This window comes from Glycine max, chromosome 1 (assembly GCF_000004515.6).
Source record: "Glycine max cultivar Williams 82 chromosome 1, Glycine_max_v4.0, whole genome shotgun sequence".
Lineage (NCBI taxonomy): Eukaryota > Viridiplantae > Streptophyta > Magnoliopsida > Fabales > Fabaceae > Glycine > Glycine max.
In genome coordinates this window covers 4868202-4890521 of record NC_016088.4, presented here as the reverse complement: position 1 = coordinate 4890521, position 22320 = coordinate 4868202, and the positions used below count along the sequence as shown (strand labels likewise).

The following is a 22320-nucleotide window of genomic DNA, read 5'->3' as shown; positions in this document are numbered from 1 at the left end:
TTCCCCACTTGGTTTATCATTATCTTGATTTTATATTTCATTGTGGAGGGGTAGGAAATGTCCATATATAAACTAAATAGACCCCTTCTAAAAAGTCTATCAAACTGGCCATAGTATTTGAAAGGTTATAATCAGTCCATTTTTTGAAGGGACCCCTTTAATACTTAGGATATGCAATTTTGCCAAACTTTCCTGTACATGTCATGGTCATGACTATTATGATTCTCACAAAACAATATAAGGTGGGAAGTTCAGACACTCAGAAAATGCAATTCCGCTCCCAAGTGCTCATTACAATTTCCACAACAATGACCCCAATTTTCACCCTTTCTCTCTGGCTTTGCATGTCTCATCACCAATTTCCTAACTGTAGATGGTACAAAAATTAAAATTGCTAGGACCTTATGTAAGATTACTGTATAACCATTTTGGCCCGGGTGATTGAACGTTTTGAAATTATTCTATTGTACACCTGGGAATTATTATTATTATTATTATTATTATTTGTTTACTTACATGCATGCATCACATATATTTATAATATTTAATATATAGTATGAATAAAATTCAAATGCAAAGCAATGGGTCCAATTAATCCCCTCGCGTGCGATTTGTCAAAGATTAAATCAATATCAACGCGTTTTAGTAGCAACTTTATCACATCTTCATAACCCATTAACACAAGATTAACAAATAGAATACATAAAAGAGGAGGCTATAGGGTTGATAGGGTCAAGCCAGGACAAGGAGGGAGGACCAAGGACTAAGTGCCCATGTTCAATCAATAGCCGAAAATGACAAATTCGTGGCATGATGGATGGAAATAGGGAGGATATATATATATATATATATATATATATAACTTGTGAGGATGTGTTCTATTTTAAAATTTTAAAAGCCTTTATAGTTGCTCTTTTATTTTTAAACACAGGGTTATGTATATTGTATACTATATGAAAAGCATTTTTTTTCCATAGGGTTCCACAAAGTGACTAGACAAAATATCACCGACTATACCCTTATCACCACCCCTTTTTCACCTAATAATTTTTATTTACTTTCTCATTTCCTTTATTTATATTACTTGAACTTCAGCTTCAGATTCCCTCTACTAAAAGCATCTGTTTCTAAATGTTATTCACATTTTTTCTTACTTACAGCTCCTTTGTATATCATTACCTTTCCTCTTTTTCCCCCTTTCCTTTGAATATGTAATTGTGTATCATTTCTCACCCACAAGATTATTGAGGAGATTTTACTAACTTATTTATTTATTTATTTGAAAAAAAAGTTCTTTGATGGGTCCAATTTGTATGAGTAGAGACATGGGTTTTGGCCATCAAATGGGTCTCTTTTGGCGGGAGATTTGGGTGTCAAGACAGGGAACAATGAGGTGGCCATTTTGTGGTTTTATGCCATCCTTAGGGCTCTGCCATTTCAAGATTCAAAAAACTAGATAAGGTGGCTCTCACTTCACTTGTGCAGTTTATTATTATGCACTCTCTTTTTTAACTCTCCACGTGGCACACCAACATCTTGTCCACGTAGGAAATGGTGGATCTGGTAGGTAAAACAGTTTTTATATGAATCAACATGGCAAAGTTAATTAAGATCATAGGTTAGTACCATAAAATTATGGTTAAACACTATTTTTTAAATAGTTTTTGGCTGCACATTGAAGGGTTTAGTGGCTTGGCTTTTCCTCTACCAAATATATGTGCTGCACTGACACATACTTTGTCTACACCTGTCATCTACCAACAATGACTACACGGATAGAAATACATTAGCAGTACTTTATTAATATTTCAAATTGAGCTTTATCAAATAATCACCCATAGGCTATATTTTGAGGCCCACGATGTTACATATATAGTGTGTCAAATTTGATTAATGAAAGTGTAAATCTATCCTAAATTCCAGCGTTGTTAGGTTTAGGTCATATCGCTGTGGGCTCATGCCAATACCCTCTCTTTCCGTCATGTTGTTTTATTATTTTCAATTTAAAGCAACAAAGGGTTTCTTTCATTTTGGGATGTCGATGGATAATTAAATTGACCTTAGTCTTTAATTGCGTCATTTATTGCAATGTTATTTTTAATTATTGGATATAACATTCTTTATCTACATTATATTAGACCAAAAGTTGGACTTTTATTATATATGTAACGATCGAATTTGAAAATATTGCATTGGATCTTTTTGACGGAAGGTCAATTAGCAAAACAGAGAATTTCTAACTTAAGAAAATTAAAGGCTTGTAGACTGTAGCCTTCGTGCATATTGTGCGGTCGAAAGCAATTCATTTGAAAAATATGGCAAGAGAGACCACCTAGAATATTAGTTTTCAACATATCAGAAAATGTCAGCATTTCCTTTCAAGGGATAACTCAAAAACGTTGGATTGAAAAAAATGTTGATACAACAAATCTTGTTGGAGAAACTTTTACCTAAAGATGGGCTTGCATATGACATTTTCGCAAGTTATATCTTATTGATAAGAATAAATTTGGATAATGTTTCAGCAAATATTTATAGGAGAACAAAATAAAATGACTCAAAAATAAAATAAATTAAAATTTTAACATAAATTAAAATGAATTTATGCAATTTAGTTTATGAAAAGTTGAAAAGAATCCTTCTGAATTGGAATAGACATCAAGAGCATTTTAAGGATTTTTCTTAATCTCTTATCTCTTTCGATGTATCATTTTTTATCTTTATTTTTAAATTAAATTTTAATAATTTTTTAAAATAAAATTATCAGAAATTAAAAATAATATTATAACACAATACAAATTATTTATCATAAATCTAAAATATGCTTTATATGTTCAAAAATATTTATTTATTATGAATTATAATAAGTATAATATTATTATATGTTCAAAATATTTATTTATTATAAATTTTAGTTATATAAAATAAGTATTTATCTTGTGTGTTGCACAAACTAAAATATTAGTTAACTATAAACTATAATATACAACTTGTAGAATGAAACTTTTACCCTCTAACTCATTCATATAATCCCAATATTTTCTCTTATCTCTGGTTTGCAAGTGTATTTCACACATTTTTCCTACAAATCACTAAAACAAATCTCCTAACCATCTCAAACTATCTTTTTTTATATCTTTATTCATAATATTTGATTTTTTTTTTCATGTGTCTATCTCTTTTAATATGTCTTTTATCTCCATCTCTAAATTAAATTTTAATAAAAACAATTATCAACAATTAACTTTATATATATCAAAATTTAAATTATTCATTGCAAATTTAAAATATAATGATGTATTTAAAAAGTGATGAGTGTTTTTCGTAGGTGGTTAGCTTATATGGTAACTTTATCAAGGCTAACAAAGCCACAAAGGAAGCTGAAAAGTTATATGAGGCAAGACATATGGTCGAGATATCTTCACCATAAACCATCAATCGTTGCAACAAGATTAGATCAATGGTAAGATTCATATGGTGAGGGTTGTGGAAGAGACATGATATGTAAAGAAGCATTGTGATTGTTAGAGATAGGGGGGAACAGGATAATGAGACAAAGGCGAATTTGATGGGAAGTGAAGTAGGGATGGATGTGGCTTCCTCATGCTCTAATTTTGAAGGAGGAGAAAATGATAAAGTGGAACAAGTGCCAAATGACCCGGGCGGTCACAAGAGGAAGGTGTTGAAGGAAAAGAGTGAGTTTAGGGTGAAAAGTTCAAAATATTACCCACCAGATAATAACCATATGTTAGAAAGTTGTCATAGGAGAGTTAAGATCGTTAAAGACCACGTGGGGTGTAAGACGTTCAAGGAGGAACATCCAATAGGGGAAGTTGTAGCAGAAAATGAGCCTATAGGAGAAAGGAAGTGCAAAGTATTGGAAGACAATTACAACAAGAGGAGGGTCTTTTGTACAACACTTCTCTTCAAAATGGACCTCAAAATTTCAACTTGTGCCAAAATAAGAGGGACAATCAGAATATGACTGGAGTTCAAAAAGAAGAAGAAGCTATCGAGCCTAGCATAGGGTATGAGCGTGTTCAAAGCCTCAACAATGTGAAAATAACTTTGAAGCAAGGTTCAGTTAAAATGATTACTCCAATCATGATTACAGAGTCTATTTCAAAGGATGTGGAGGTTGGAATCAAAGGGAAGAGTGAAAGAGTTGTAAATGGTGGAGATATGAAGAACATGTTAGATTTGTCACCACAAAAAGATGAGTACAAAGGCTCCCAAGTATGTAGGAGGGTGGATGAAATAGAAGGCAGAATTTTGCAAAAGGACTAGCAACTACAAGACGTGTTGGTATGGGTAACCAAAGGCACACTTATATGTAAGTCTATTCTTCTGGAGGACCTTAGCACTGATGAGAGGGTTGAAAATACATATCCTGACTCTGCTTATGTGTATGACATAGAAGGGTCAGAGAAAGTATGGGAGGAACAAAATTTAATGGGGGTATCATACGGAATAGAAGAGAAAAATATGGCTGAAAAAACATAAATTATGGAAAAAAGAGATAAGGCCAAGTTGAAAAAGGTGAAGAGAAAGCATGTGGAGGGTGATAGAATAGTGGATGAATGAAGATACTATCGTACAACATAAGGGGACTTGGGGGCAATGTGAAAGAAAGTTTGTTAAACAATTAATAAAAAAGGAGAGGATTCAGCTACTATGTGTGCAAGAAACAAACAAAGAAGTTATGGATAAATGTTTGTGTTCTTCACTATGGGGCGATGGGGAGTTGGAATGGGTAGCTTTGCCTTCTTTGGGAGCATCTAGGGGATTGCTATGTATTTGGGACCCAAAATTTTTTGTTGCACATAGACATTTCTTGGGTGTGGATTCATTGGATTGGAAGGTGTGTGGAAAAATAATGGAGCTCAAATAGTTGTTGTTAATGTGTATTCGCCACGTGACATGAGAAGCAAAAAAGAATTATGGGGAGATCTTAAACTAAAGAAAACATTTATCATTGTGGGGCATTGGTGTGTGATTAGGGACTTCAATTGCATTAAAAGTTTGGGGGAACATCAAGTAGTGGTAATGAGATGGAGGGGAGAGAAGCCAGACAACTCAACAAGTTCATAACAAAGATGGAGTAGAAGCACTAACCTTTGGTGGGAAGAGGATTCACGTGGTATAAATCAAATGGAGCAACCAAGAATAGAATTGATAAGGTGTTGGTGTCTAGGAGTTGGCTCAATATTTGGCCGACTTATGCACAATATGTTTTAGAGAGAAATATTTTAGACCATTGCCCTTTAGTCATGAAGAGTTCTAATGTGAATTGGGGACCCAAACCATTTAGGGCTTTGGATTGTTGGTTCCTTGATAACAAGTTTGAAGCCTTTGTAATGAATGAGTGGAGCTTCATGAGGGTTCAAGGTTAGGGTGCTTATGTGCTAAAAGAAAATTTGAAATTTCTCAAAAATGCTTTAAAAAGATGGAATGAAGAGCATTTCATAAATACACACAAAAGGCAAAAGTTGATCACCAAAGAATTGAATGACATTGAGATTAAAGGAGATTCTTATCCTTTAAGTGGGGAGGAAATTGATAGGAAAAAATATTTGCAAGTGGAATTTTGGAATGTTGTTGATGTAATGAAGCTTTGTTGAGACAAAAATCTAGAGTTGGCTTGAAAGGGTGATAAAAACTCAAAATTTTTCCACACATCGGTGAATTTGGGGAGAAAAAAGATTTTATTGAATGAGTTACTTGTGGAGGGTGCTTGGGTGGATGAGCCTAAGAAAGTCAAGGAAGAGACTAAAAAAAATTTTGATGAGAGAATTAGGGAGGTTGACGAGGAAAAGTCAGTCTTGGATGGTGTCAAGTTTAAGGAAATATCCGTGTAAGACAATGTGTTTCTTTTGGAGAAATTTGGTGAATTGAAGGTGGAGAAAGCAAGTTGGGAATGCGGTTGGGATAAAAGCCCAGGATCAAAGGGATTTAATCTTAAATTCATCAAAGCTTTTTGGGATATGTTAAAGGTGGATTTCATGAGATACCTTGAGGAATTCCATCAAAATGGGGTAATTCCAAGAGGTTGCAATTCGTCTTTCATTTCTCTTATTCCAAAGGTGGAGGTGCCAAATCAATTGGATGATTTTATACAATTCTCACTTGTGGTGTGCATGTATAAGATGTTGGCAAAAATACTATCCAATAGATTGAAGAAAGTATTGAATAAAGTGGTGGATCAAAGACAAAGTTCTTTTTTTAAAGATAGGTCTTTGCTTCATAATGCAATGGTAGCTAACGAGGTTGTGGAGGAAGCTAGAATGAAAAAAGAAGTTGTTTGGTCTTTAAAGTAGACCATGAGAAGGCATACGATTTGGTGGACTGGAGCTTCTTGTTGTACATGCTAAGGAGATTGGGTTTTGTTGAAAGATGAATCTTCTGGATAAAAGCTTGTTTGGAGAGTACATATGTATCAATTTTGGCGAATGGGAACCCTATAAATGAATTCAAGGTCTCCAAGAGCATGAGACAAGGGGATCGATCCATTAGCATCTTTCTTGTTCAATGTGGTGGTGGAAAGATTATGCAAATAAATGAGAGAAGCAATTGAAAAAAGACTCTACACTAGCTACTTGGTGGGTGGAGATAAGGTGGAGGTGGAAGTGGAAGTCAATCTTCTTCAATTTGCATACGACACAATTTTCATTAGGTGAAAACCATTAAAAGTATACATGCCTTGAATTGGTTTCCAGATTAAAGATAAACTTCTTTAAGAGTAGATTGGGGCTTTTGGTGTAGACTTGGTTGTGGTGATGAGGTATACGGATTTTCTAAATTACAAGTTACTAAAAATTCCTTTTAGGTATCTTAGTTTACCTATTGGGACAAATCCTAGGAGGGGGAGTACTTGAGATTCTATAATAGAACAATTTTCAAAAAAAAAATTGAGTAGTTGCAAACATAGGCTACTTTCTTTTGCACAGAGGGTGTGCCTTACCAATTCCATTCTATCCACTTTACCTATGTTTTTCTCTTTTTAAAAAAAAATGTCTATTCTTGTGAGGAGAAAAATTATGGCCAAACAAAGGATTTTTTTATGGGTTGTGAGGAAGGGAAAAAGAAAGTCTCTTGGGTAAATTGGGATTCTATTTGCAAACCAAAAAATCAAGGGGGCTTAGGGGTAAAAACTTGGAGTTATTCAATATAGTTCTTCTTGCAAAATGGAGATGAGATCTATTTAAGGAAAATCAATGGGGTTTAAGGGTTAAAAACTTGGTGTTGTTCAACATAGCTCTTCTTGCAAAATGGATATGGGATCTATTTAAAGAAAATGAGGATGGTTTGTGGCATGAAGTCTTGGTCTCTGAGTACGGTGGGGAGTGTGGTGGAAAGATTTTCGTAAAATGTATGGAGAGACTAGTGACACAAATTGGTTTGAGGAGTGTGTGGAATGGAGGGTGAGTGTAGGGGAAAGAGTGAGTTTTTTGCTTGATTGTTAGGGGAGACAAGAATCATTGGCCAATGTGTATCCTAGGATTTTTTTCGAACTCAAATCAAAAGGAAGGAATGATAAATAGCTTAGGGAGGTAGGAAGGAAATGTGTGGAGGTGAGATTTTCTTGGAGAAGAGAATGGTTCAATTGGAAGTTAATCATGGTGGATGAATTCTTTAAATTTTGTTTCCGATATAAGAATGTTTGGAATGCCTTTTATAAAAAAACATTTAAGGATTTTAAGACAATTTTTTGAAAAACTGTCTTAGAAGGTAGACTTTTTAAGAAGATTTTTCAGAAAACCGTCTTACAATGTCTTTTTTTAATAAAAAAAAACTTAAGGATTTTAAGATGATTTTCTGAAAAACCATCTTAGAAAGTAGATTTTCTACGACGATTTTTATAGAACCGTCTTAGAATGTCTTTTAAAAAAAATTAAAAATGGTACATATCTCCCAACTCATAGTTGACCTTGATGGCATAAAACCAAATTTATACTTTGATATACAAGTCTCTAGTCTCAGTATATCGTCACTTAGTCTTTCCCATAATTTTATGATGCAACTTATGAGATGGATCCCTCTATAGTTCACACATTTTGCACTCACCCTTCATTTTCTTGATTGACAATAGTAGTTATACATTGGTTAAAAGATGAAAAGAATTACCTCATAATCAACCCCTTGACAATAGATACAGTCAGGGTCAATTGTTAAGAAAGTCAGTCCTATTATCTACAGTACTAATGAAAACAATTAGAGTAATCTATGGCAGCAATAATATAACAAGTAACACATAAAAACATTAGTCGTATCCCACCAAGTGAGGTTAACTATATGAATCACACAAGATTTTGGTTATTTTCCCTGTTCCTCTACAAATTTGTATAAGTAAGAAATAAGATGGAAACAATGAAGCATTTTTGTAATTAGATAATGAAAGTAAAAAACATTTTCTCAAGCCTAATAGACCCTTAGTATTCCATTTCCTTTTCTAGTAGATCGAAGAAAATCTAGAGCTCAAATGATGTGGAAAAAAAATAAGACATTGATTAACTAGCAATTGGCATTGGATAACATCATCTATTTTAATTAATCTTAACCTGAAATTAACTACCATATGTCAAAACAATTTTGAGTGCACGATTGAAGTAGAGAAAAGAGAAGCATAATTTGGTGTAAAATGTGTTTCAACTACACACAGGAAACTGAATATACAGTAATATGAAAACAAATACATAAATTACACTAATTCTTGATTTAGTTGACTACTGTGTATCCTATGAAGCTAAACATAAAGAGGGTAATAATAAATGTGGCTAATACACAAAATGAATGAATTCAAAGGTGCATGCACATCATTTGATATATTATTTGACTTGAACTTGCTATATCTAAAATTAAGATGATAATTTGTCTTTTTAGAAAAAAATTAAATACACAAATTGAAGAATCGAATTAGTTTAGTAAATCAAAGAGCTACTTATAAAAAATACTGCAAAATCAAGGCTATGATATTCATTAAGAAACATTCTCTGAAAGTGGTAATTAAACAAAATTGTTGAGAGAGATTGAGGCAAAGTACATTGTTAAGTTGACCTTATATTTTGAACCGTGCACCAATCTAGACAAGGCCAACCATCTATATCAAAATGTATTTACAGGCTAAGATTAACAAGGGCAATGTAAAAAAAAAAAGAACATTTGTCATAACTTCTATACAATATTTATGTTGGTTAAATGTTACTGAATCTTTTCCGGGTCTCTTCTCAAGTGTATCATATGTTTTAGTGGTGTATGTCATCAATATTACATCAATCACATGGAAGGAGTTATAATAAGAATGAATGACAGAGAAGATACTTATTTTACTTGCACAAAATTAAACATGAAAACAAAGAATAAAAATCACTTACAATCGTAATGAGAAAATGTGCATGTCTTGATCATAAATATCATTGCTTTTGCAAAAGCTACAAGCAACAACTGTCTGGATAAAGGAACAACTCGACACAATTAGCAAAACTCATATACAGGTATGAAGTAGTCACATATCATTTTTTAAGTTGACAATGAAGTCCCTTAAGTAGAAAACACCAACCAACCGACTAATTTTTTAGGAAGCTTGCCAAATTAAAGTTTTGGTCATTACCACGACTTATATTTTTGTGCTTGCCAACTTCCTTCCCCGATACCATTATAATGAAGCAATGCAAAATATGTTAGCTTGTCAACATTTGTAGATTAGCATAAATGTGTCCAACTAAACTAAGTCAGTGACTCAGTGATAACAATTAAAAAGTTGAATATAAAATCTCAAAAGGGAAATGCAAACAACCAAAATTAATTTGACAAAATAGGTTTTGTCTGGTTCTATTTATATGAGATAAGATTACTTGGTGAGTTGGGAGGTGTATTGTTGTCCTAAGAAGGAGGGAGGTGTACTGATATGAGATATGAATTATCAAAATTATGTGTATCATTGTGACTTTCTTCATCATAGTTCCTTACCAAATCAAATAGCCCATGGAAAAATTCTTTAAAGTTGACCTTCTTATCTCTGTCTGTATCTCTTTCCCTGTAAAAAAGTGAAGGGTATATCAAACAATAGTAAGCCAAGGCAGTGATATAAATAAGCACATTCCATATAAACTGAAGAATCCATTCACTTCAGACAATAAAATTAACTACAAATATTGTCCCTGTTTCTAATATATGGCACAATAGTCAATGAAAAAACTATACAAATATTGAAGCTTCTTCTAAAGGAGGCAAATGACTGCAAGGAAAAATTCATTTTCAAGAATAACAAACCAACCATATATCCATCACTTATAGGTAATCAGTTGGGATATAGCTAAACAATGGATTGAGGCTACTGACTATTGTTGCTTAGAGAGTGGCGAGTGAGAGAAATTCAAACTGAGAATAGGTCTTTTCAAAAAAATAAAGGGCCTCATTTCATTTCCCCGCCCACAACAAATAAAAAAATATTCTCTTTTCCCATTCTCTCTCACACACTCACTCTCACTCTACTCCATTGAGATTTGAAAACTAAAAAAAGAAAGAAAAAAAGGAAAGAAAAAGAAAAAGGTTTCTCCTATGGTAGTTGGTTGCAGATAATGGAAGAAGAAGACCAGCAGAAGCTTCCAGATCTGGTGAAGGCACTCGTCCACCTCCTACTCTCCCAGAATCTCCCCTTAAACCCTAACTCTCCCAAATTCTGCAACTCCCTTCACATCCTCTCCATCCGCTTTACCCCCTTCGTCGCCCCTGACGCTGCCACCATCGCCGACTCCATCAAGTGCCGCCTCACCTCCCATGGCCACTCCTCCCAAGCCCTCTCCTTTGCCGACCTTTTCTCCAAATTTGCATACTTGAGTTCTTTTTCCTTCATTTCTTGCATGCGCGTAGGTGAGAATGTCGACAGGGTTGGAAACGATGAGGAGAATGGTGTCGGGGGAGTATTGGATGAGAGGCGGAATGATGATGCTGAAGAGGGAAAGGTTCCTCTGGAGGAGGTTGAGGCATGACTCACCAGCGATCTAGCAGGCGCCAACGGTGACGGAGGAATCAGCGGAGGCTTTGGTCTTGGTGCGGGGGAGGAAGGTGGCGGCGTGCTAGAGGTCGAGCTTCTCGCCGCGGAACATGTCGGCGTTGGTGTCGACAAGGATGAGCTCATCAGTGAAAATATGATTAAATTTGTTGTTTCTGCAAATGTAGAAGAGAAGGGAAGATGAGGTTTCACAACAGAGAGAGCGAGAGAAAGAAAGTGAGAATAAAAGAGAGAAAGGGTCAGTGTGTTGCCCAATAAGATAAGAGAGACAAAAGGCGTGAATTTGAAAAGGTGAAACCATTCAAAATCGTGTTTGTATTGAGTTCAATTATGATGGTTTTTTTAATAACTGTCCTTAAATTTACAATTCCAATTCCAAGACGGTTGTTTGAAAATTGTCTTTGTAATTAATGAACTTAATTACGAAATTGCCATGACATTATCTTCAAAGACAATGTCTGTCAACTGTCTTTGTTGGCGTGTTGTAATAAATATTTTTTGTAGCCGTGTCTAGTGATAACTCATTATTCAAGTTTTCATCTCATCCTTATTTTCTAACAAATAACTCATAGGGGTGACAAAGGAAGTCATCTCATCTCGACATACCATGCATCAACCCGTCTAAAATAGGGGTAGGACGAGTTGACTAGTCAATGAAAAGCCGGTTGAAAAGTACATGCCATCCATTTAGAGGTGTCTTAAAGGATCATGAATTGACAAGTTGACTTGTCAAAACTTGCCTAAAAAAATAAATAATTAAATATAAAAATATTAAAAATAATACTAATTCATTTCTTTTTAACACACCACTCATTTTATTTTATATGCATATACACATTATTTATTTTTAATTATATAAAAAGGATAAATATATTTATATTATACCAAATATATGTGTACGTGTGAGAGAATCTAATTAATATATATATATATATATATATATATATATATATATATATATATATATATATATTAACCTCTGTTAAATCATTTGTCTCAACAATTATGTGAAATTTTAAAATGTATGAAATAAAAAATAATTATTCTAAAAAAGCTGCTATCGATCTGGCATATAAATCATAGTGAATGATTCATAAAATTAAATAAAATTAATATTATGTTTTAGTTTTTTTTCCTCATTTTCTTTCCTATTTACAAAATTATATAGAATAATTGTTGATAATTTAGAAATTGTTTTAGTTAATGATATATAAAGTTTTGTTCAGTCACCAAAATATAAAGTTTTGTTCTGATTTTTCTCTTTTTATAAAAATGGTAGAATGTTTTATAAATGACTAACAATTTACTCTTGCTGATTTTTTGGGATTTCAAATTATTTGAACCCATACAATTAAGTTGAGTAGTGAAAGAGCTTTATTCAATCCTTTAAGTAGTCGAGTTTACTTTCGCTTTGACTTTTGATTTGTAATATTTTGTAGGCGTATAATCATAATATTGGCATTATCCTTTTTAATTTGTAAACAATTGGTAGTAAATAATAGGGAAATTTTGAAATGTAATGATACCATGTGAAACATTTCTGAAGAACATGCGAAAAGAAAAGAGAAAATACAATAATCAACACATTCTAAACTATTTATGCTTCAATGTCAGACATCAAAGCCATGTATTCTTGACAACATAATGGATTTTGGAACTAGGAATGTCTGCGACTTCTAGCTTGCAATTCCCATCAAGATGAACCAATTATTAAACGAATTAAGGCAATACACAGACAAAAAAATTCAGCTAATTTTATTAGTCCGACATTTTCATTAGATTTTCAAATCCTCCATCGACAAGATAATTGTTAATCATTCAAGTCGAATTAATAAAAAAAAAAATACTAAGACATTAGTAATATATTCCTCAATACATGTATGTGTATCTACTTGTCTATTTTTTTAAAAAGAGCATTTAAAATGTCACGCACTAATAGGTGAGAAAGGTAGATGTGAGCGTGAGAACAAAATTTTCAATCCTATGTGAGAAAATTCAAAAACACATTGCAACCAATGGACAAACCCTTACACTTCACACACACATTTCCACAAAGTTGAGTCTAGCCACCATTCGAATCCAAATTTTCCTAAACAATGGAGGAAAAGGGGGACACAAATTGAATGGTACATTCAAGTATTCAAGCGTGACCAAAGATGCAAAGATAAATGTAGCACATGATAGTCACGAACCATTATTTATTCTCAATGCACGCAAAAGTTTGGTCACGACGCTTCGCTAGCTAGCTGGTTGGCTCAATCACGTACCTTCTCATGCCCCCTTAAAAATCACAAAAATTCAAATTACAACCTTATGCATATGTGATCATATATATATATATATATATATATATATATATATATATATATATATATATATATATATATATATAATATAATAGTTGCATCGGTATATGATTCTAGGTCAAGTGTTGTTCTCTTTAAATATTGCAGTATCATCATCATCATATGTCATGGTATGGTTTATTTTAAAAAAATCCTTTGTCACCATAATATTGATTGATGCATAATATTAATTAATTTTTATTAAAAAATTATTTTAGTAAAAATTTTCGTTTTAATTATACTTTTTTATCTACAAACTTAAATTAATAGACGGAGAGTCTATTTGATTATCAGTTGTAAAAGTATTTTTAAATGCTAAACATACTTTTGGAAAATAAACTCATTTAATAACATGTTTAGTTATCTCTAAAAACGTGTTTACATATAAAATACTATATTAAAACTCAATTTAAAAAAAAAAACTTAAATTACTTTTACAAATCAAATTTACAAATACAAGTTATTCAAACTTAAATTTACAAATTTTAACTCATGCATCCAATGCACTGAATTAACCATATCACATTTTAAAATCCTTTGAGCTTTGTTTAGTGCTGCAAACTGCATAGTGTGGACAAATAGTCTACGCCGCCATGATATACTGCACACTGCACGTAGCTCATGAAATTCAGCGTTATTTTCAAACTCTCCTTCGTACCCGCGCACTAACCTATTATTTTTATTTATTTATTTATTGTATAAACCCTTTATTTTCCTTTTTGTAATACATTATTTTATTTTTTTCAAGTGTGTGACCGTTTTAAAAAAGTTAGAGAGAGAACCGAACAAAATAACAAACGAGACACATCACTTCCTAGTACAACTGTACACACTAATGACTACACTGCTCTCTCTAACTAAAAAGTTTATTGCATTCAACCTCCGCCACCACCATCCTTGTTTTTCTCTCTGCTCAGTTTTGTTTCTTTTTTTCTGTATAACTCAGACATGAGAATCTAAGATACAACAATAGTATTCATTTCATAGTCGAGGTATTTGTCTACCAAACTTTGAACAAAACCACTTTTTTTTCTCATTTGGGTATTCCCAAAGTTGCTCAAATATTTTTCAGATCGGAATACATACACATGTTCTTTCTCTTGGGTTTCGAAAAATGCGATTTTGATGCCACGACCATGTACCCTTTATAGGCCCTGATATGTATTCTTCATTGCCCATTTTGTGGCTCCCTAATTTGAGCATTGGGTTATGTTCTGCCTTGGTTATAGGGGATAATTAGATAGAGTGAGTCTGAAAAGTTAGGATCCGAGGCCATTTCTTCGGAGGGTAGAAGTAGTAGTAGTAGCCATAATACATTGGCATTTTTTCTCTTTCACTTGAATATAGCACTTTTGGTTAAGGTGGCTTTTGAGAGGGGAATATATGCTTGTTACGGTTCCCGTTTTGAAACACAACAGTGTGTGTTGTGTAGTGTCATGTGTGTGTGAGGTGTGCGTGTAAAAGGTGAATGAAAGAGAAGGGAGAAGGGTTTCTTTCTTTTCTTTCTCTCTTTCTTTCTTTCTCTTCCCTTTTTGTTTATTTGTTTTTAATTTTGTTTTTGTTATATCCTTTTTGAATAAAAATTTACAGAAAAAGATTTCATATTATAAAGGGGGAGCGTTGGCTTTAGCATGCAACTTGGGTGGGAGGGAGCGTCAAAGAAAGAGAGCCACAGCAATAGAATAAACACTCACACGGAGACAAGAAGAAGATCATGCAAGATATCAAGAAGCAGCAGGATAAGCAGAAGAAGCAAATGGTCAATGAAGAATCTAAGAAGAAGGAGCGTCACATTGTGACGTGGAGTCAAGAGGTCCTTCTTCTCTCACTATAAAATTATTTTCCTTCTGTTTTATTTTGTGAATTTCTCCTTCTTTGGAGTCTAATGAGTGTTATGAGGGTTGCAGGAAGATGACATACTGAGGGAGCAGATAGGTGTACATGGAACTGAGAAGTAATCAATCTCACTCATATTCATAGCCATATTTGGTTATTCTTTCTTTGAGTCACTCAATATTCACTACTATAGATTTTTAAATTTTCATATGATATGCGACACTAAGGGATTTTAATTGCCATGACGACTATATGCAGTTGGGCAATTATTGCTTCTAAGTTCAAGGACAAAACAACAAGACAGTGCAGAAGAAGGTGAAGTTTTTGAATTGATGAATAGTGTGTGTGTGTGTGTGTGTGTTTTGAATTTTTGATGATGATTCATTCAAGATGTTTTCTTTGGTCCTCTGCTTTAATCCTTTAGATCATGAAGACATTTCATGGCTCTTTCTTTATTTTTATCCTTAATCTGATGCTTAAGTAAATGATGCTTTGCCAGATGGTACACTTATTTGAATTCTGATTTCAAGAAAGGAGGATGGTCACCAGAGGAAGACAAGCTTTTATGTGAGGTAAATTGATGCTCCCTGTGTTCCATAGGTACATTTTTATACCACTGCAGTTGCCATTCAAATTTAACAAGTTTGTTTATAAATAGTGATCTAAAGGAACTTGGAAATTTTGCACTTCATCTTTTCCTGTTTACTTTTCTCTGTCTATCCATTCTGTATGGTAGACCTCAATCCATTGATGTACTTAAGGATTGATCATTGTAAGTGCTATTACCAAGGTGATTGGCAAATTCATTTATTTTGCCTCAAAATCTACCTACCAAGGGTAGATTACAACCAAAAGTAACTAAACCAAGATTTTCTGCTTGTATAGTTCTGTAGATGACAACAATTGTGTTGCACTTTAAATTGTATCATTTATGACAACTTATGATCTGTGAACTAATTTCTTACTATTATTATTATCTCCGTAGGCTCAAAAAATATTTGGTAACAGGTGGACAGAAATAGCAAAGGTGGTTTCAGGCAGGTAATCAGAATTTCATTCTTTTCTTCGTCAAAATACAAAATATAATTATTTTTTTTACAACAGTCAATCTTATTGCAATGCTTCATTGCTTTTTGTGCAGAACGGATAATGCTGTGAAAAACCGTTTCTCCACACTGTGCAAAAAGAGAGCAAAATATGAAGCATTAGCAAACGAGAACAACACTTCATACATCAATTCAAATAACAAAAGGATTTTTCTCCAGCATGGGTGTGATACAGATGTGGCATCAGAATCTGCTATTAAGAAAATGAGGTATGGTGATCTAAGAGATCAAAATATACAAATTCTATTAAGAAGAATGTTAACATGTCGTCTTATTGCAATATAGGAGGTCCCATATCTCTGATGCCACTGAGAAGATCAACTTTGGAGACAGATCGCATAAACAAAATGGGATTCTATTAAATCAGCAGTCAAGAGCACCATTTGCAGTTTTAGCTCAAAACTCTCACAATGTCAACTTGCCAGACCAGCATCGTGTCTGCAATTTGAAGTTTAGCGATTATGGTAATGCCTTTAGACTGAAAATTTTTGCTATGGAACTTAACTCTTGCAGTTGTGAAACTCAAAATAAGAGAACAGGACAACATTAAGGGTGTGTTTGGTTTGCAGAAGTGTTTTCTGCTTTTATTATTAACTACAATAATGTCACATCATTTTCACCTTGTTTTGTATGTTGCCCATATCCTATTCAAATATTTGAAAACAGAAAACAAGTGAAAACAATGTGACACTTTTGTAATCGATAATGAAAACAAAACATTTTCATAAAACAAACACATCATTTGGTTTGTTTTATATTTTCATTTACATTTTCAGTTAATATCTTTTAACTGGTAATTATAAAAATATCACATTATTGTGTTTCCTGTTTTCAAGTTTTTGTGAAGGAAATGGTGAAACTATAATCAACATAAGGAAAAGAGGAAACTAAATGAAAACAAGGTGACATTTTTTAAGTTATAAGTGAGAACATATGAACTGAAAATGAAAATAGAAAATAAGTAAAACACCTCAAATATATTATGCCAGAAATAACATTGTCCATTCTATCACTCTAGTGTGACTCTTGGTTCATCATGCTTTTGCAGCTCAAAACAACAAGATTCAAGGAACATTCCTTAAAAAGGATGACCCAAGGATAAACACATTGATGCAACAAGCAGAGTTATTAAGTTCACTAGCTCTAAAAGTTGATGCAGAGAACATGGATCAAAGTCTTGAAAATGCATGGAAGGTGAGGCTTGATAGTTTCAGAACTTTTGTTTCAATTTTTGAACATCTTATGGGCTTCTTTAAAACTGAGCTCCAACTGATGTCATCAAAAGAAAAGACCGAATTATAGATTATATGTGAAGAAGTTCAACATGAACAGAACTAAATCAGTTTTTAACATGCCAAGCCTATCTACATGAAAATCATGGAAGTCATTTAGCATTTTACAATATTTGATGCTGGCTTTGAAAGACCTAAAACAGATTGATTGGTCCGCTGGATAGTATACATTTATTATTGGAGAGATTACATTTATTCTGCTAATGCTTGTGTGTATTTCTGTACTAGCTGATTTTACAGTGTTAGTTCTTCAGCACCCTGGTCGTTTATTATATGCAAATCACAAAGAATCAGACATTATATGATACTATAATTGCTAGACTAATACAACATTCCTGCCTATGTTGAAGCATTTATAAATGTCAAAGATTTTAGGTGAAGTCCTAGGATTGATTTGTGTATCTCCAATATGTCCCTTTACACAAGAGTCACTTGAAGTGTGAATATTGCACAAGCCCACATTACCTTGAACTAAATTTAATTTTAGGAATGATGAGGTGGCATGGATTGAACTCTTGAGCACTTAGTCATAAATGTTAGTAATGGCTTTCAAAAATATGATATAATTTCTCAGATCAGCTTGTTAGCATGTAATTAAATATAAAAAGGCTCAACTTGTTTATAATAAGCCCATCACCAGCTGATACCACCAAGGCTTAGTTCTTCAGCTTATAAATAAGAGAAAGTTCATTGTTAAAAAGATATGTTCTAACCCTTGTGTGTATTTATGTCAGGTTCTTCAAGAATTTCTGAACCGAACCAAAGAGTTAGACATTCCTAGATATAAGATTCCAGATTTACAACTTGTAGATCTTAAAGATTTATTGGCGGACTTAAAGAGCAGTAGTGAGGAAATCCAGCCATGCTGGAGGTACTTTATTTTTATTAAAAATATGACTTCATGAGAGTTATGGAATATCTAACAGTTTCTGCATCTATTATAGGCCAGTGGAACTATATGAAGACTCTCCAGGCAGTTCTGAATACAGTACAGGATCAACTCTCATGCCTCATTCAGCTGGTGAGGATTTGGAACATTCACTGCATCAGGACATTGGAACCGAACTGAATATACAAATTGGAGATCCAGAAGGGGTTAGGGGATGTGACCAAGGGATTCTTTCTAGTGCAACTCTGAATCAAGGTTAGATAATCAATTCCCATGATAACAAAAAGTAAAAAGGAAGATAAATTTTGGTAAAAATATTTCCAGTTTAACCACTCTGTTGATTAATGTGTAGCCACTTCTTTAGCATCTGTTTGGATAAACTTCTCCAAATGCACTTATAGGAGAAGAAAAGAAGAAAAAAATGAAATGAAATTCTCCATAAACTAACTTGTAGAAGCTCTCTCATATAGCTTCTCTAAAAGAAGAAGTTCATTTCATTTTTTTTCTTCTTATTTTCTTCTCTTAGAAGTGCTTCTGGATAAGCTTATACAATCAGACCCTTCCCTAATTTAAATGGTTAGTTATTCCTAAAGAGGAAATATTTTTACCAGGAAATTAATTTTTTATAATTCCTCAAAATAGAATGTTGTTATATGCTTAGATGATAACATTTTAATGAATCAGCAACACTAATTAGATGTATATCTTTCTATAACAGATTTATTCTCATCTTCTGAGGAACAGATAAACAATGATGGCATTGTTTCGGCCTTGTCACGTTCAGAGTTCAGTTCACCTCTTCAAGTTACCCCTCTGTTTAGATCCTTAGCTGCTGGAATTCCTAGCCCACAATTTTCAGAAAGTGTAAGTTAACCAAGCACTTCGAGATCAAATAAATATAGCCAACCACAAAATTACAGTCTGATTATACATTTATACTTGTAATAATGACAAATAGGGGAGATACTGAACCATGTAGCATTCAAGTTGTGCCCTGAACAGTTCTAGTAGTTCTTAACTTCTTATAAGATCAACCTCTATCAGCCCTAGGACTTTTGAATACCATTTATTGCTAGGAACTTCAGTAGTAGTGATGGGGATCTTTCAGCATAATTAATGGTGGCGATAGTAATAGGAAGATAAAAAATAAATTATTAATGATCGAGTCATGTACTGTTACTGAGCTTAAGAATTTATCTTTAAAATGTTGGGGTTAACATCATTTTGGATTAGTGGAATCAAATTGATGCAGATAAAAAACGGGGTAAAAGAAGTTTATTCTAGGAAGTGGTATGAAGGGGACAGGTAGTTACATAATTGGAGATAGGTTTTCAGATGGGAAATAGCTTGCTTAGCAATAATAAGCACATATAATATATCATGTAACTGAAACTGATAGGTAAAGCTTTGGTGTCACAAGGATAATATAGGCTTCTTTTCTGACCATGATTAGTTTTAGTATCTTTTTCATTCCTAAATAGTTTAAGTATCTAGGCTTTGTAAAAGCTAATATGCGGGTTACTTTTGACACTCATGCAATACATTATGTAGGTTTTTTGAAGTTTCTGTTTTAGACTTTGTAACTTAAAAATTTCGTTTGAGGAAGGTCCATTATATTTCACAAGACATGCTTCAAAACAATATCTTTTACCTTAAGAAGCACATACTTTGACATAATATATTATGCAATATATATTTAAAATAAAATAAAAAAATATACAGCTAGGTCTTTAGTCCTGCTTCTAGTCCCAACTCAATAAGACAATAACTACTACAAAAATGGGGAAGCTGTGTTTGTTTTCATGAAAAGATATTGCAGGCACAATGTTTATCACTTTAACCCACAAAAATAGTTTCATCTCTTCATTTAAATACACTTTGTATTTATTTGTTTTCCTTTGTAAGAAATATACTGATAAAATATTGACAAAACAAAAACATATAGGTGAAGCTTATAAATATTGTATCTTTGTGCTGAACTATTGAAGCAAGAAACCTCTTACCCAACAAGAAATAATTATGTGACAAGATTTAGAGTGTAAGATGTTAGTTGTTATCACCATCTTCATTTATCATCTGATGTATCTATAGAACACAAAGCATACATCTACCATTCTTAAGCATCAACCACACATTAGTTAAGTTTCTGCTTTGTCTGTTCTTGCTGGACTATGTTGAGTTGTGGACTGCTTGGTGGTTAAAATTATTTATGATCTTTATTTTTTTAAAAATGGTTTGTTTCATAGTTTTGCTTAACGATAACCATATTTTCTTTTTTCTTTGACATTCTTTTATATGTTTTTTTTTTTTTCTTTTCAGGAAAGGAGCTTCCTTATGAAAACACTTGGAATGGAGTCTCCGTCGCTCAATCCAAGTGCCAACCCCTCACAACCGCCACTCTGCAAAAGAGCCCTCCTAATCTGAATCTCTAATTCATCTGAAATATAAAACATTTACAAGTCCTTTCCCCTTTCTGAACCCTTTCTCCCCACCCATGGCAATATGGCCTGTTAGTTCTTCTCTGCCTGGTTTGAGAAAGATTGCAATTTTGTTCAGCCCAAAATTTTGAAAGCCATACCCTCCTCCAGAATGTAACGGTACATTCTGAGGATCATCAACACATCTAACAGTGTCCTTTTCTTGCCCTCCTCCTCAAAGGGTTACCTTTCTTGATACCTGCACCGAAAAAATAGCGTGCTTACTGCTTAGTGTGTCATTCTTTGGTTTGTTTTGATATCATTCTGGGTTTGTTTTTTCTCCAATCCAGCTTTTGATCTTGGTTTGCCTTTTTGTACAGAGTTTGCAGTGTGGTACTAGTAGTCCTGAGTGCATGTATACACCGGCAACTCGCCATCCTACTACATATAATGAACAGAGACATAGATAGAAGAGAGAAAGAAAAAAAAATAGAGTAAAAAGATTAACCAGTTGCAAATTGGATTCCTCTTTGTTGTTTTTGGGTGTGCATAGATCATAGAATAAACATTTTTTATTCCTTTTGTGATTCTGATGTACTGAAACATAGTTATAATTGGAGTGGAAATGCATTTTGGCTTGGGTGTGCAGATACTGTTTCTATCATGTCTAACCTGGATTTAACACAACCATATGTAGTTCAAACAAAGCAAAAGAAAAGCATTAAGTTCACAGCAGGAAAAATGAACGAGCCATGAACACACTCAGTCTCAGAGAACATTATGAAAGTTAAGCTTTCAAGAAGAGAAATGAAAAAAGAAAACAATGTAAAATAACATCACTGAGAGCTGTTGGTAGCAAATGGCAGCCAAATCATTGCAAGTTTGACCCTCATTTCACTACTGAAAACAGCTTTCAGCAACATGAACTCCATTTCGTTTCCAAAAGGCAAAAACTTCATAAAAATAAAGAAAGCAAAAGTTGTGTACTTACAAACAAACACTACAGAGCATACCTGGGACCCTGGACGGACAGGCATGGAAACATTTCTATCACTCTTTTCTTTCAGCTGACATGGTTGTTTTGCCATGGAGTATGCTTTGCAGAAGAACAATTCTGGGGGGAACTAGGTCTTATTTAGGATGATTATTTCTGGGGTGGTGGTGGAAGACAGGAGAAAGATAATAATAATGACAATGGCTAAAGAGACTGGTAAAAAGAGGGAGGGAACTCCTTACAAAATAAAGCATGTTTTTTGTTAGCTGTTACCTTTCTCGAGGGAAGTTACTCTTTAAATCATATGACCTCCCAATTTCCACTTAACAACTTGATCTCACCTACACATATCAGCTGGTCAAAGCCACAACTGATTTATATATATATATATATATATAAAAGTGTAATTGATTTTGTAATGAATAATGCT

At 33.4% G+C, this 22320-nt stretch overlaps 1 protein-coding gene across 2 annotated transcripts; it reads left to right on the top strand.

Moving 5' to 3' along the window:
* Window positions 1–14025: 14025 nt before the first annotated feature.
* Window positions 14026–21544, top strand: LOC100803030 (transcription factor MYB88). Of its 2 annotated transcripts, none has more exons than XM_006573039.4 (13): window positions 14026–14348; window positions 14969–15169; window positions 15264–15310; window positions 15451–15507; window positions 15692–15764; window positions 16178–16233; window positions 16334–16507; window positions 16584–16762; window positions 17347–17492; window positions 18325–18461; window positions 18535–18734; window positions 19198–19343; window positions 20799–21544. In XM_006573039.4, exons 2-13 carry the CDS (start codon window positions 15071–15073, stop codon window positions 20901–20903), a joined length of 1419 nt encoding a protein of 472 aa, XP_006573102.1. In that variant the 5' UTR covers window positions 14026–14348; window positions 14969–15070; the 3' UTR covers window positions 20904–21544. The 2 variants fall into 2 exon arrangements, with proteins under 2 accessions (XP_006573102.1, XP_006573101.1); XM_006573038.4 differs by having other exon boundaries at window positions 14947–15169.
* The last annotated feature ends 776 nt before the right edge of the window (window positions 21545–22320 follow it).